Raw genomic sequence first — 17,672 nt, 5'->3', positions numbered from 1 at the left:
AGACCGGGAGCCCAGGGGGTCAACCTAGCTGAAAAGTGTACCAATTTTCTCCTATATGGTATCAATGTATGTATATCTGGTATCATCAGAATGTAAGTCTGCCGGGTTTCTGGTGGTGGGTTTGGTATTCCACGCCCTAAATGCCATGATCCCCAACTAGGCTAGATTAGCTCAAAAGTGTACTACACGAAAATCTTACTGCAGTGTACCGTACATCTTCAGGTATTACAAAAACACTCTGACAGACATTTCTAGTGGTGGGGTACCCCTGACAGAGCTATGTAATTGCCAGACATTTGTAGTGGTGGAGTATCCCTGACAAGAGTTATCTAATATTTAGACCAAAGCTAGGTTAGATTAGCTGAAATCTGTACCACCTAAAACAGCTTTGGAGTTGTTCAGTACCACCACAGGTGTCATGAATGGCCACTGCCAGACAGTTTGTGCGGTGGGTTACCCCTAACAGACACGCCCCAAAATGCCACGCCCCCAACTAGGCTAGCTTCGCATCCACTGTTCCCGTGTTCTAGAAAATTAGATTTTTAGCCAGGATGCGTAGGATACTAATACCTAGCCTATATGGACGAGGCGATAAACTGCGATTTCAAGAAATTGATTTTTGGGCAAAAAACTTTTTATGGGGCTAAAAATGCGTTTTTGAAAAATAAAATTGTTCCTACAACCGCAGTTTATCGCCTCATCTAGGTATTATAGTCTGGAGGCTCAGCGCGGAGGGGGGGGGGTCCATCAAATGGGCACAAAACCAGACCCAACTTTTCTACAGTAAAATTTTGCGTAGAATACGATGCCGAGTGGTAATCAGTCCGCCGTTGGGGCGTTTTCGAGATATTCGGGGTCAAAGGTCAAATGGGTTCATTTGCACTGAAAGTGAATGCGTGGTCATTCTTGTATCATGAAAATAAGCTGAAAATAATCACACTTTCAATAAAAATGTAAACTTGCTAAATTCACCTTTGTTCTTTGTGACCCCAGAGGTCAAAAGGTCACATTTTCCGTTTTAGCACTAGGAAGATTTAAAGTAATAAATGTCGGCGTAAAATATAAAAACTTAAGCAAAACCTGTTCTAATTAATAATAGGAACATTTAAAATTTATCTTTATGTGGTCTTAGCACCAAACCTTTACTTTGGAACGTCGAAAATGTTCTTGCATAACAGAAGCAAAACGCTTCGGAGCCTGTTTCAAAAATACGTAAAAACTGTTAAATCAAAATCTCTCCGAATTAGTTTTACAACGAATGCTATACATAATGATACTAGTTGTCTGAAAAAAACAATTAAATAGTTCCATGGCTGGACTACAGCCTGCAGGCCGCGTCACAAAGCCTGCCAAAATTTTCCCCGCTAACATTTACCAATACATCTGTGAACTACTATGTACAATGCATACGTCGGTTTTATCTGCGTCCATGCTCCGGCGAAATTCATAAAAACTCATAAAAATTTGCAAACTTTTAATCTCGTCGCCAGATGCGTGTTTTCCCGTCACAGATTAACGTCGGTTTTCCTAGACTGGTATTCTCGGAAATCCACGCGGCCTACAGGCTGGAGTCCAACACTGAAACTATTCAATTGTTTTTCAGATAACTAGTATCATTATGTATAACAATCGTTGTGAAAATAAATCGGAGAGATTTCGATTTGACAGTTTTTACGTATTTTTGAAACAGGTTTCAAAGTGTGTTGGTTCTGTTATGCAAGATCATTTTCGACGTTCCAAAGTAAGAGTTCGGTGCTAAGACCATCTAAAGATAAATTTGAAATGTTCCTATTATTAATTAGAACAGGTTTCGCTTTAATTTTTATATTTTACGTTGACATTTTATTGCTTTAAATCTTTTTAGTGCAAAAACGGTAAATTTCACCTTTTGACCTCCAGGGTCACTAAGCCTAAAGGTGAATTTAGCAAGTTTACATTTTTATTGAAAGTGTGATTACCTTTGATCATTTTCAGCTTCTTTTCATAATACAAGAATGACTGCGCATTCACTTTCAGTGCAAATGAACTCATTTGACCTTTGACCCCGAATATCTCGAAAACGCCCCAACGGCGGACTGACTGGTTTTGTGCCCATTTGATGGACACCCCCCGCGCTGAGCCTCCGGTCTATTAGTATTCTACGCATCCTGGCATAATTTTGAATTTTTTAGAACACGGGAACAGTGGATGCGAAGCTAGCCTAGTTGGTGTTATTGTCGAGATATTTGGAGATATTTATTTATGGTGATGCAACATGTTTTCAAACTGATATCGTAATTGCGTTTTAAAAATTGGAAATTTACCAGATATCTATATTTGGATAATTCTGAAGTCATTCGGCGTAATTAACCAATCAGCCAATTAATAACTAGGTATCATCGGATATATAAGAACAGGGTAAACCTTTGTTCGGCAGACGCCGTTTGAATTATTAGCAGAAACAAGGTAGTAGGAATAGTGTTTGGTTATGTCTAAATAGTAAGGTTACCTGCAGATTTCGTTAAGGTAACGAGATGTAAACAGGGCTAAAGCTAAGCCATAATCTTGTCAACAATCACGTGCCCTAACCCTATTTACATCTCACGACCATGACGAAATCTGCAGGTCTAAATATTAAGGTTACCAGCATATTTCGGCAAGGTAAGGAGATGTAAACAGGGCTAACGCTAACCCACAATCTCGTCATCAACCACGTGGCCTAACCCTATTTACATCTAACGACCATGACGAAATCTGCAGGTGGCCTTAATATCTAGACTTGATCATGGTGTGATAAGCTTTCGTTGTTCCACTTTCCATATTAAACAGACTATGCTTCATATCTGATTTGGTGCTAGGTATTAGTATTCTACGCATCCTGGCATCATTTTTAATTTTTTAGAACACGGGAACAGTGGATGCGAAGCTAGCTTAGTTGGGGGCGTGGCATTTTGGGCGTGTCTGTTAGGGGCAACCCACCGCACAAACTGTTTGGCAGTGGTCATTCATGATTCCTGTGGTGGTACTGAACAACTCCAAAGCTGTTTTGGGTGGTACAGATTTGAGCTAATCTAACCTAGCTTTGGTCTGGAAATTAGATAACTCTTGTCAGGGATACTCCATCAGTACAAATGTCAGGCAATTACATAGCACTGTCAGGGGTACACCACCATTAGAAATGTCAGGCAATTACATAGCTCTGTCAGGGGTACACCACCATTAGAAATGTCTGTCAGAGTGTTTTTGTAATACCTGAAGATGTTTGGTACACTGCAGTAAGATTTTCGTGTGGTACACTTTTGAGCTAATCTAGCCTAGTTGGGGATCATGGCATTTAGGGCGTGGAATACCACACCCACCACCAGAAACCCGGCAGACTTACATTCTGATGATACCAGATATACATACATTGATACCATTTAGGAGAAAATTGGTACACTTTTCAGCTAGGTTAACCCCCTGGGCTCTAAATTCTTTTGTATACAATTTGCTATGCATAAGTTGTAGACTTGTGGAATTCGCCTGGAAATTTTAGATTTTAAGAAATTGTTGACTGGGCCTTACCTGACTTTCAATCATCAAGATAGTCATCAAAATGTCAGAAAAGAGTCAGACATTTCGGATAATAGTTTATCCAATTGGTTTCTGGGGTCTGAATTCCACTCTGCAAATATAAAGACAAAAAAGAAGGCCGGCGTTTCTTACTATATTCAGATGTGCAAAATTTGAGGGCAGTTCGTTTTGTCACCGGAAGCAGCCGTTCGTGGCCGCAACTTGACGAAGCTCGTTGGAAATCACAAGGTTGTTGTAGACGTATTACTTCCCCTGTTTTGGGCTCTGCACTTATGGATAGCCCCTTTTCTACAAATTACATAACTCTGAATCATTTTCTTCAGTTAATTATACTAGAAAAATACAGTGTTTTAGAAATTATAGTTTTGTCTGTTTTCGATTGCCTCCTTTGTTGTGAGTTTGCAACCTATGGGCGCTTACGACAAACAGACACCTAATTTATTCACTTCATTTCATAGTATAACTTTTATTTTTTGTTGTTTATGTCCATATGTGTAATGTCTGATCTGCAAGTTTGCCTTCTGATTTTCTGTTTGTTTGTTATGTGCAGGATCGGATTATTGGGGTGGGCGTGGTATGGGGGGGGGGGGGCTGGGTCACATTTTTGTCTTTTCGCATAAAAGGCAAAATAGGCTTTTGGACGAGAATGCTTGACGCGAATAGAACAAGTGGGCTTAATTACGACTTCAAAATGATGATTAATACGAATCATAATTACCAGTACAACAACTTACTTCCACTTTTCAGCCAAATTAAAGGAGCTAAATCGCTAATATTTGGGACCTAGAAATTGACAAAAATGGGTCGCAACGCATATAATATTGTAATATGAATGTATATAAACAGATTTACATTCAATCGTTTCTGTTTTTACTGTAATTTCTAATCAGTTATGTTCGGCGAAATACGCCAGAAGTCTCATATGAATGGCAATCTTTGGCGTCTGGTTTTTCCAGTCTACACCGATGGTATTTATTGCGCATGCTCTCCAGATAAAATACAGCGTCACCACTTGAGATAAATTGTGGAATACAGGGGCGGATTGGAGCCGGGAACCGGCCGGGCTCCAGTGTCGGAGCGGCCCCTTTTACTGTCCGCGGAGCCCGGACGGGGGGTCTAGGGGCTCTCCCCTGGAAAATTTTGAAAAATGAACCCCAAATATGCGATTTGGTGGCATATCTGATTATATAATCTCTGTCAAATAATATATCTCATAAATCGATAAATTTAGGCCAAAACCCCGACCTGCAAGTAATTTACAACCATCAACCTCTGAAATTATCATATCGTCATATATTAATTAACGTACTATCATTGTATCGTCAGGAGTCAAGATAATTTTACTGGTTAAAAAATGGGACTAGTTGAGAAAATTTTGACCATTTGATTAACCAGTTACAAATATTGAATAAGTAGGAATATTTTCATTGAAAAATGTACCATTTTTGTTGCTGGGAGCGCGAGTTGATTCCTCCCGTGCTGGAAGGCCACGAGACACATTGGTACAGAGTGACGAAAGTGAAATTCATGAAGTCTATTATACCAGCCCATTCCAGACTCCAGTGATGGCGTGGCGGCCCATTAAACTTTAAAGCAAACCAGCCACATACAACATGATCATCATCGGTCCAATCCCCCCCCCCCCCCAATATAATGTTCAGCAGAAAAAGGTTTTTTTGACGAATTGGACAAAATTATTTTTTTTCATTTTTTTGTCCGCCCGATGGCCCAATCCGCCCGTGGTGGAATATGTCTATCCCTGTTCTTTGAGTCCCTAAACGCATTATGGTACAATAGAAGAATGGATTACAAATATCCCCTAGCAGTAGAAAACTGATTAAATAAAGTATAGTCAGTAAATAAACCAGATTGTTATTCAAGCGGTGAATAACGAATAACGAGGTCACCTGCCTCCTTATTGGCGAATAACGAGGAACAAGCTACCTCGTTATTCGTTTTTCATTGGGGGTTGGATGGCTGAATGGTAAGCGTGCGCGCGCTGTATCATAAAGTCTGTCATTGAGTCGACTGGCGTGGTTTCGAATCCCCGGTTGTACGTGACAAGGAGTAGGGTCGCCTGTCCAACCTCGTGGGTTTTCTCCGGGTCCTCCGGTTTCCTCCCACTGCTAAAGAGCCCTACGCACAAGCGAATTATGTAAATAAAATTAAACCATATGTTAGTCCCGAAATGACCTAGTTTGTGTCGAGTGGACGTTAAACCCCATTTCTCTCTCTCTCTCGTTTTTCATTATTCAACCTGTTATTCGGGATTTAAATATGGAGCTAGCCATGACTAGACAAAAACAGTCCACATTGTTATTCAAGCAGCGAATAACGAGCTGTTTGTTTTTCGTTTTTCACCTCGTTATTCGGACTTCACATATGACGGTGTTCAGGTATCTTGAATAGGGATATTTCAGGATTACATTTAAAACTATCACTAGACAACAATATAATAATGGATTGCAAAGTATCCCCTAGCAGTAGAAAACTGATTTAATGACTTATTGTCGGTAAATAAACCAGATTGTTATTCAAGCGGTGAATAACAAATAACGAGGTGGCCTGCCTCGTTATTGGCGAAGGCCGAGGGACACGCTACCTCATTCGTTTTTCGTTATTTAACTTGTTATTTGGCATTCAAATATGCAGCTAGCCATGACTAGGATGATGGATGCCAAGTATCCCCCGGTAGGATAAAACAAAGCAAAATGACCTGTTATTCAAGCATTGATAAACGAGTTGTTTGTTATTCGTTTTTCACCTCGTTATTCGGGATTCACATATGAAGGTGTTCGTGTATCTTGAATAGGGATATTTCAGGATTTAATTTAAAACGATCACTAGACAACAATAGAATAATGGATTGCAAAGTATCCCCTAGCAGTAGAAAACTGATTAAATGAAGTATAATCAGTAAATAAACCAGATTGTTATTCAAGCGGTGAATAACGAATAACGAGGTGGCCTGAGTCGTTATTGCCTATTAAACGAGCCCCTAAATTAGCTACTGTATGCATTACGGTATAGTCTAACAAGGCAAAAGAGACATAAAATTATCGCAGCTACGGTAAGGCAATCAGGGGGCATGCACCGGAAAGCTTTTTTACGATCTTCAAAGTTTTGGGGTATAGGTTCAACGCCGCGAGAATACTTATTCACTTTGATTAATTCTGTTCGTACACCTTTGGGTTATAATTTCAACTCGGCGAGAATTCATTCACTTTGATAAGCTAGTCAGATAATTATAAGCTAGTGATTTGGGGACAGGCGGTGTCTGGTAAGCTCTATTTATCGCGACGATCAGTGCCTGAAATACTGCCAGACTGCATTTCCGGCAGTCTATTTTTCAAAATTTGCCGAGGAAGGCCCACTATACCCTACATTGGAACTCGCATCTTCGCCAGTGATTAGCCGACAGGTGGCATCTGGTCAGTTCTATTTATCTCGACGATAGATTCCTGAAATACTGCATTTGCAGCAGTCTATTGTTAAAAAATTTCTATGGGAGGCCAGCCATTTCCCACGTTGGGGCTGGGGCTTTGCCCCTCCATCCACCAGCGGCTGGCACCACCACTGCCGGGGACCAATGGCAGTTTAATTCGGCCCTGGTTCTGTGTGATGCGATTCTCTTGAATCGTACGAGCGGCTTTTGATCCTATGACGTCAGACATTGATTAATCAATCAGCGTTGACGTTTCTAGTGGTTTACCAACAGTTCCGTGCATGGCACGCCAAGTAGTCATCGTAACAGATGGTTTCATTGGCTAATCCCTCAGCCATCTAGAACGCCTGTAATATAACAACTCTTCCAGATCCTAGTGTAGTACAGACAAATAAAAATAAATTTTAAACTACAAAAAAACGAAATGAAATAGGATCTGTGTTTTAATCAGATTGTACTATATTATCCAACAACAAAATTGCGGGCTATTATTCAGCAAAAAAATGGCGGGCTGGTAAACCAGGTTTACCACCTAATAATTCAGGATCATAATGTATTGAATCAAATGATATTTTCTCATAAGTATTTAATAATGTATTGAGTACGTCCTCTTCTATTTTACTAAAATATTTAACTGGGGTATAACCATCGCGCATTGACCGACAGACAGTAACTACAGACGGTGCTGGTACATTCTTTAACAGACTCCTCATATTAGCTGTTCTAATCTCAATTTCACTCATAGTTGGTGTATGAAATATTACCATGGTATTATTGGGTCTATTAAAACCAACACACAATCTCATGCCAAGATCAGGTGAAAACGAGTAGGTTTGGGCGGAACCAGGAAGACATAGCCCAACTTTTGAAATAGCAGTTAGTTGAGAAATAGATAAATTACACAGGAATTTTAACAAGGTAAATATAATGGACTTCAAAGAATGCTTTTCATTTTTACACACAGAGTTTCCAAATATCGGATTTTTTAACGTATCATATAATTTTTCTGATAATCGTTTTGTTTCATTCAACCGAAACGCCAATTTATCAATAGACGTTCCCACTCGACATTCATTAACGAACTTGACATTTTGTATTAAGTCATAAAATAAATTATTGAAGTGTCTTTCTTGTGTGCTATTACCTCCACAGAATGTGGCTTGAGTTAAAGTTGAGAGATCATCAACTTGCTGTGATGTCATGCCTACGTCGTACAATGTAATAATGGCGGCTTCACATCCGTAATAATCTTCATCAATATCCAATATTATATGGTCAAGGGGAGATAACCATTTATCTGATCTGGTGAGTTCCAAGGCTTTATCCTCACTAACAATTTCTACAAAAGTTGTCTTCTTAATGTCACATTTGTCTTTTGATATTCCAAGTTCTTCTAAAGTATGGCTTTCTCTCATTGACTTCTTTAGATGGGCACAGTTGTTTGTCCAACCATCAATGTCTTTAATAAATTCAAAACAAACACAAACTGGAAGCTTGTTATCTGATGAAATACCCTTCATTAAGCCCATTAGAAGATTAAATTCAAGATGATCATTTCCCCTTGAACTCATTGTCGTTTCCCACGGTGGCCACACCCAGATATAGCGAGATATCAACCCCGTCTGTGCAGCTCCCTGGAAGTAATAAATGCAGATTATATTATTTACTGAGTTGAAACAATTGGATAAAGCTGGACGTTAAAAGACGACTGGTTGTAAGGATTAACATGCTTCTAATCATGTCAGTTGCTTTTAGTTTTGTTTTTCATGTAGTATTACATTGATATCTGACAATGTTCTTTGGAGATGGTGATCAGGTCAAGTGAACTTATTGACCAATCAAATAAATTGTCTGCATTAGTATACAGGTGCATTGTGGGATTTTTAAAACAGAAATGGCAAGGTTGTAAGAGGGGATCTGGTCTGTTAATAAATGAGTATCTGTCACCAAAGAAAGGCAATACAATACAGCAGTCCACCCCAGAACAGAATCAAGAATTGCTACCTTCACTAAAAGCAATGCAATTTAGAAAAACAGAAGGAATTATTCAATAAAGGGATACCCAACTGCCCAACCGGAATTAACAAAGAAGTTTCTATTTTCGGAATGCATGCCATAGATATCGACCAGACACTAAAATCCAGAAAACGTCCACAAGTAGGGATCAAAAAAGGGAAATAGCAAAGAGAAGAAGCAAAACCATTGCCTTGTCTGCGATATCACCCTACGTGAAAAGGGGTGTAATATAACCTTATTTACAACAACGTTAATTGATATTCATCAACACACACACTGATGTAAATCACCACCTCTATGCAGATGACACGCAACTGATGGAAAAGTTAGACCTGTCAGCTCAGCAGCGTGATATTTCCAATATGGAATATTGTGTCCAAGACATCAAAGTATGGATGACAAAAAATATCCTGAAACTAAACGGTAACAAGACCGAAGCGATAGTCATTGGACCACAGACTCGTGTGAACAAACTTAATTTTAACCATATAGTAACGGAGAATCCGAAATTACTCTCTCTCCGTCAGTCAGAAATTTAGGTGTCCTCATAGTCTCCAGTCATATCAATGATCTTACCAGGAAATGTTACTTTAGAGATTATCTAACCCCCGAAACAAGTACACTTGTTCGCTCCTTAATCCTATCCCGTTTAGACTATTGCAATAGCCTTGTGGTGTGTCAAAAGAGTCCATCCAGAAGTTACAAAAGATACACAATACTTCCGCTAGGATAGTATCTCATGCTCAACACACATCTCATGTATCACCAATATTAAACTCTTTACATTGACTGTGAATACTGGAAAGGATTGATTTCAAGATTTGATCACTGACCTGTCAATGTGTTAACAACCTAGCACCATCTTATTTAATTGAACTAAATTACGAGCCTTCCCGGAGTTTACGTTCATATGACCAGTTCGTAACCCAAAGTGAAGATTGAAAACATTTATGGCAAAGAGTTTTTAGTTTTCTTGCTCCATCAAAATGGGACGATCTTTCAATGTTCATCAAAAGTGCCTCTTCTATAGAGTGTTTCAAATCCAGACTTAAAACATAGCTATTTCAACGTTATTAGGGTTTCACACTGCGTAGCTTGTGTGAAACACTATTGTTTTTGTTAAAATTATTCTTATTAAGCTTTCATATTACATATGAAAGCTTATTGTTTCTGTTAAGATTATTATTGTTATTTTTTTTTTGTGTTTTGTCCACAAATCGGATTTCTCAGAATCTAACCATAGGATCGTTCTGAAACTTTTACCTATCCCCCCAAAAATTGGTGGTGGCTGTTGATTAAATATATTTTCAAAACGTTTTACGAATCCGAAATCACCGAATTTTACGAAGGAATGCATTTGACCTACAATGCTGTAACTCTGTGACTATTTGACCTATTTTACTAATTCTTTTTTCTTTGAGTATCTTGAAACATTTACTTCAAATCTGCAATTTCGGATTTTTTCATTTCGAAAATTCGTCGCTGTCATTTCGAACCGGAAGTTATTACCAATTTGACAACTTCTTTAATAGTTGTGCGATTTTCGTGAAATTTAGAATGTTAGTAGATCTTGCCAATGCGACTTCAATGATGTCCTTGGAAATTTTCTAAATTATCTCCCCTTGGTGAAATTAAGGATCAAAGTTTTCAAAAAAATCGTCGAAATATAGGTCAGAATGACCTAAAAAAAAAATTCGATACTAGACAAGTAATTACTGATTCGTACACAAAATATGGAGTTTGTCCATCGAACCGGAAGTGCCACCATCTTTAAACGTGAAAAATCAAAAAGGCTTTTTTGCTATTTTACTTACAGACTCGGGCGTCATATTTTCGGAATCCTGGAAGGAATACCTAAAAATCTATCGGATCAGAATTTTGATTTCGGTCACGTGCTGGTCACCATTTTGAATTGAAAATGAAAAATAGAAGCAATTTGAAGGGCCGGGACTTTGGAACACAAGAACTCTCCTTCTAATTAAGCTAGAATGTTCAAACTTGGTGTAGGCGTTCACTAGGTCAATGTCATGATTGAGTTCAAAGATGAGCATTTTTTGCCTAGGGTAAGCAGAGATAAGCAAGCTGATTTGTTGATTCTTTAGGGCACGATGACATTGGTTATAATGAATGGAGGGCGATGAAACTCTTGTCAATCGAGAGGCTAATAGCTGGCCTGTTGTGTGAAATCATTGTATCATTTTTTATTCGAATTTCTCCTTTGATGTTTTCCGTGCCGACAAGGTTGTTTTCGAGTTTAGCTGGATTTGACTTCGCGCATGCGCTACGCTGGAACCAAAGGTACCATGAGTACTAAATTCCGGCGAGCAACTTTTCACGTTGGTACCTAGGTACCCTGAAAATTTCAAGGTGATACCTGCATTCGTTCAAGTCGTTTGTTCTTGTCACCTGCCTTTCGTCGTTTTTTTTCTAAGTCAATTTACGGCTTCCATGAGGGGAAAAAAGTGGAATTTCGCCGTGACACCGGCACCGATTGTCCGAAAACCATGAAATTTGGACACAATACGTCCATTACCACCCCGGACTCTGTGCCTTACCCCCATTTTGATCCCATTAAAAAAAAAGAGTTTTAGCAAAAAAACGATTTTCGGAATTTAATATTGGTTTTAACCCTGTACCCAGACAAGATATAGATATTATTATAATCCCTATGAAATATTTTAATTATTTACTGCTATAATATGAATTATCACTTATTCCCCGTTAAATAAATATCGGTCACCGGGTGCAGCTGTACAACTTCAAGGACCCTGGCTTCAAGTCAATTTACGGCTTCCATGAGGGGAAAAAAGTGGAATTTCGCCGTGACACCGGCACCGATTGTCCGAAAACCATGAAATTTGGACACAATACGCCCATTACCACCCCGGACTCTGTGCCTTACTCCCATTTTGATCCGATTAAAAAAAAAAATGTTTTAGCAAAAAAACGATTTTCGGAATTTAATATTGGTTTTAATTAATTTTGAAATTGCAAATGCAAAGAGATTTTATCGCCTCTTCCGTATGTGATAGGTACTGGTACTATACACATTATCCTTAAAAGACAATTTTTTAAAATGACCGTAACGATGTATCGACACTAAAAACCGAAATCGCCTATTTTGACCTTTTTTGACTGCTGAGGCATCATTCCGGTGGTCCAAATCTCTGGAATTTCTAGCGGTTGGCTGCGCCGCGATGATATTTATCACATACTAAATTGAGAAAAATCCTCAGATATCAAGAACAATAAAAATTCGATAAAATACGGCAATTTTTTAAGCAAAAAACCTTTGATTTTTGGGGGCGGGTTTTGAATTTATTTTGAACGTTCTCGGAATCCAACACTCTTCTATTTTTAATATGTGATAGCTAGAATCCCAAGGTACATTCTGTGCATATTTGAAGGCAATCGGAGCACAGGAACGTTGCCTGGGCAGAGCAAATCAAAGGCTTCTTCGTCTTATGACCTTAAACACTGCGTATAAATTTAAAGTCAATCGGATATTAACAGCAAAAGGGGGGCGACGACAATATACGACCACATTTCAATGTGGGCCTATAAAAAGTAAATCATTGCCAATAGAAAAGACCCACCTTTCCCCCAACAACAACCATGTAATGCACTAGCTATAATGGGGATTTTTCTGGAACACAGCGAAATGGGTCTTTTAAAATGTTCACAAGTGTATCACAAGGAGGGTTTGCTTCTTCTCTATGGGACACCCGATACCACTTCTCAACGAGGAATTCAGTCACACAGCCAACACCATTTTGTATGTTTGTGTAATCTTTATTCAGTATAAATCAAGTAATACAAATAAAAAAATACTTGGATTGATGAAAACATAATTTTTGAGAGTTATTCATACATGTAGCATAATTGTTCTTATTTAAAAAATGTACATGATTACATGTTTGTCATAAACAACATTAAATAAACAATCATGTTTCTTCACGATAACAGTAACAGTATAACAATTGTATGAAATATATTTTCCTTTATTTTTTTTTATTTTTAGAAAGGCCACTTCCTTGGTTTAAAATATATCATAAATTGTAGTTATCTAACATATACTTCCATGTATGTTTATCTAACAGATTACCACGTCGCCTTATCTAACAGAGAGTAAATGGTATACAATATCAAATTATAATCTACCAGCATTACTTGTTTCAGTAATTTAATCGTGTGTTATTCTTGTATTTAAGTGAGAAGAGTGAATAAAATATCATGGGTTGAAACAAATATATTGGAGTAGAAATAAACATTGTATATTGGTTTGCAAATAAATAATTGGTACAGATAATGCAATGTCATACAACATACTTTTTGGATTCGGTACAAATACAACCTTTTTATCATCAATGAAAATAATGTGATTTCAAAGTAACGATGAATAAAAAAACATTGCTTATATAAAGTACATGTAATTGGGTTCATTTAATTCACTTTGTATCTATAATATACATGTAGTATTAAACAATAAATATATTGATTAATGCCAATTCTATACAAATCTCATAGTTGTATTCATGTTTTCTTTACCATAACAAGAAACAGTACAACAGATTTAGTAACAATATATTCCTTTCTACATCCGTCAGAGTGGTTGATGATTCATAGATTCTAATAACCCCTTTTGAAGTTTATATGAAAGCTTTGATATCTGCTATGCAGATCTAGTTATTATTCTTCTTATTATTATTTTTTTTTTTTTTCCAATTTGATTGTATCTCAGAAACTACTTGTCGGATTGATTCGATGTCTTCGGTTTTACTGGAAAAGTGGGTGTGACTTAGAGATTAAAGCTATTTCGAACGTTCTGCGACAATGCGAAATGTCCGAAATCGTCGAATTTGTCGATTTTTGAAATATTGCCGTAATATTAACAATAATCGTCGGATTTTAACATTGGATACATTTTGACATAGCCAGAGACAAGGCACATAGCCACGGTTCTTTAGATTTTTGATTTTCCACGAATCGTCGGAGATATTAGGCGCCAAATTTTGAAAATTTAAATTTTTACAAAAAACTTTTTTATTCATGAATATTTTAATGTGGTATTTTACCCAGGGTTAAAAAGTCATCTGATTTGACCAAAAATGGCACCATTTTTTGTCATCGTAAATTTCCATGACCCCCATTGGCTAATTCAGTTTTTCAGTCCTGGATTAATTATTTATTGCTCAATTTGTATAAAACAAAGTTCATATGCTCCGTAATCCAAAATGTCATTTTTTTTGTTACCGGTAAAGTTACCTTTCGGCAACGGAAGTGACGTAAATTTAGCAAAAACTACAATTTTGACAGTTCGGTACCACTTTTTGAAAGCAAATATTATTTTTTTCAAATCTGGTATGACTGAAAGTGTGTGCCCTGTAAAGCGCAGAAAACATCGGGCTCAGTTTTTTTAATTTCAATTTCGTTTTCGGGTCATTTTGATATTTTAAAATATTTCTTCGCAACTTTCATAAACTTGTAGCATTAATCCATACGAAGAGAATCTATCTCAAAATTAGTTTGTAATATGAGCAGTTGCCGAGAAATGGTCAATTTTGCATGAGTCACTCTTTACGCTATTGTGTCTGTAAAAGAGTCAATTATTATTGGATTTTCATAAAAGTGACACCATTTGATGCGTAATGTCAATTGTGACTAGTTCAACTCAATTTAACATTTTCCATGTCACCGGAAATGACGAAATTTGGGTAAAAACTGTATTTATAGCCTTAGAAACAAATAATTTATTGAAATGAGTCGTATTTGTTGTTTGTTTAATATTTTGATATTTGATTCTAATCAACTAATAGAATGAACCCATACGATCATATAGGTATCACAAAATGGTTTCTAACTTGTTCAGTTGTAGAGAAATAGGTAATTTTCAACAGGTCACTTTTCAAGGTTTTTTGTCCATAAAAGTGTCAATTATTATTCGATTTTCATGAAATTTTCACTATGTGATACCTAATGCCATTTACGATTTCATACAAGTAATTTAAGATTTTCATTATCACCGGAAGTAACGTCATTTTGGCAAAAACTGTATTTTTAGCTTTCAAAACAGATATTTTAGTCAAATGAGTCTGAGTTGTTATGTTTTTAAAATTATGATATTTGATTCCAATCAACAAATAGAATAAACCCATACGATCATACAGATTCCAGAAAATGGTTTCTAACTTGTATGGTTGCAGAGGAATTGACGGTTTTCTACAAGTCACTTTTTAAGGTTTTTGGTCTATAAAAGTGGCAATTATTATTCGATTTACATAAAATTTTCACCATGTGATGCCTTATGCCATTTCTGATTTCATAAAACTAATTGAATATTTTCATTATCACCGGAAGTACTGTACACTTACATGTAACAAATATATAAAATGAATTGATATTGCTGGATTTGGTTGATTCGGCGTCCATTTTATTTGATGTGTGCAATGGTGAGGTGGAAACCTGTTTAATGGTTTCATTGGTACCGGAAGTGACATATGTTTAGGGTAACGTGGCACCGGTGAAACCCGTCATTACTGCATCGCAGTTCTAGTATTTAATTTAAAATTGTGTGTAGAAAGCGCATAGAGCATACTTTAAGTGTGGAATTGACGCTATACAAATGCGCATATTATTATGTGGACTGGAAATGGAAAGAAAGAGACACGGCCTCGGTTAAAACACAGTCACAACAACTCCAAGCCCAGTTCCAAATTCAGTGAAACGAATTAAAGTCAATGGAGTCAAACAAACTGTGTATAAGTTACAGGGGAAATATATTAAAACAATAAACCTCTGGAAAACAACAAGGAATGCTACAGAAAAGAAGAATATGAATACCGCCAAGATCCCCAAGACCCTCACCAATAGGAGAATACCCAGTTAGTCTAACGGAAAACAACAAAGGGGGGGGGGGGGGTGCGATGAAGACTTCTATTCACAATTGATAGAAATGGATCTAATCACCAAATCAATCAAAAGGACCTGCGTATAAGCGGGCGTATAATACCATGAACTACGTACTTTTAGGGTAGCGGACGTAAACTCACATTAATTGTAGTTTGGGGTTACAGTATGACTGATTGGTAAACATATTTGTGCATTGAAATGTCACTAGTAGAAAAGGGAGAGAGAGAGAGAAATGGGGTTTAACGTCCACTCGACACAAACTAGGTCATTTCGGGACTAACATATGGTTTAATTTTTCATTTCAATAATTCGCTTGCGCATCGGGGTCTTTAGCAGTCGGAGGAAACCGGAGGACCCGGAGAAAACCCACGAGGCTGGACAGGCGACCCTAGTAGAAAAGGGAATACAAGATTAGCAAAGGCTCAGCTACATAAGTCAAATTGGTAGGGACAGGACATACACTTTTCTTTAAAATTTACTATAACAAACTGTTTTCAAATATCATTTCTTTTGTGGTTAATTTCTTGAAATATAGTATGGTGTAAAGAATAACAGAAGGATAAACTTACCGCTATAAATACGTCATTTGCTTGCATCAGGGCTCGAATTTCATCCTTTATTTTAGGATATTTAAACAATGATATTATGTCAAATCTATCTGGTGGTGCGCCATCAGAATGACCATCTATATGTAACTGAAATGAATCAGAAATATTCAGATAAGTTCTATTTGTGAAGCAGACGTCGGAGATACTCTGTTAGCTACTAAGTGAAAGACTTACCAAAACATTTCCTTTCTTCGGTATTAAACCCCTATCTGCAGATTTAAACCAATACGGCAAAACTGAAAATGGACAAAATCACTGCATTACAAGCATAGTTTACCATGTATTTTCCGTATACACCCAGTAATATTTTACTGGACACCGGTCGTAGTTTGACGGATCTTTTGTACAGAGTAAATATAAACACTCCAGGTGTATGCACCTGGTTCATTAGGATATATGTAATATATATCGGGTGTATGAACATATTTACTGAGAAATATTTACACATCGGGTGTATGGACATATCCACTGGAAAATATATACATTATCGGGTGTATGAACATTTTCACTTTCAACTATACTGTATACCCATCGGGTGTATGAATATTGTCAGTGTTAGTTATTAGATAGGGTGTATGGAAATGTTCATTGGGAAATATATACACATCTGGTGTGTGCACATTATCACCTGGAACTATGTACAACCTGTGGGGTAATTATATACCACTGAGAAAATTTATCAGACTTGTGAGACGTCCACAGGCAATATCTCAATTTAGATATACAGTTTAATCTTTGGATAATGGAATTTCACATAAGGACTACCGAGAGATAGCCTTACATTTATATTCCATCCCTGGAATATCATATCTTTCTCTTAGAACACCAATAGAGGGGCAAAATTATATGCCACTCCTCAAATATAAACCAATTACATACCTTCATGATGTTCCTCTACGATATAAACTGGTGTTACATCTAATGTTGTTTTTTGCGGGAAAGTAGTTGTCAATGGTATATATTGCTGTATAGTCTGGCATCCGCGATGGATATTTTTCCATTTCCAGGAAATAATAAAAATCACAGGCAAGATAACAAAAAAAAATAATATTAATGCATTGGTTTTACCACGAGGTCTACGAAAACTGACCATTCTCCAACGATATGCTACACAGATTTGGGTTTTTCATCCATTGTTTTAT

At 37.2% G+C, this 17,672-nt stretch overlaps 1 protein-coding gene across 1 annotated transcript; it reads right to left on the bottom strand.

Annotated features, from left to right (window-relative positions):
- Nucleotides 1–7,485: 7,485 nt before the first annotated feature.
- On the bottom strand, nucleotides 7,486–17,672 carry LOC126811699 (uncharacterized). The gene is made up of 4 exons (XM_050537534.2): nucleotides 17,410–17,672; nucleotides 16,705–16,766; nucleotides 16,492–16,617; nucleotides 7,486–8,631 (listed from the first exon to the last, which is right to left on the bottom strand). The coding sequence occupies exons 1-4, from the start codon at nucleotides 17,621–17,623 to the stop codon at nucleotides 7,486–7,488; spliced, it is 1,548 nt and encodes a 515-aa protein (XP_050393491.2). The 5' UTR covers nucleotides 17,624–17,672.

Source organism: Patella vulgata, chromosome 2, assembly GCF_932274485.2.
Source record: "Patella vulgata chromosome 2, xgPatVulg1.2, whole genome shotgun sequence".
NCBI lineage: Eukaryota > Metazoa > Mollusca > Gastropoda > Patellidae > Patella > Patella vulgata.
This window is presented reverse-complemented; position numbering and strand designations above follow the sequence as displayed.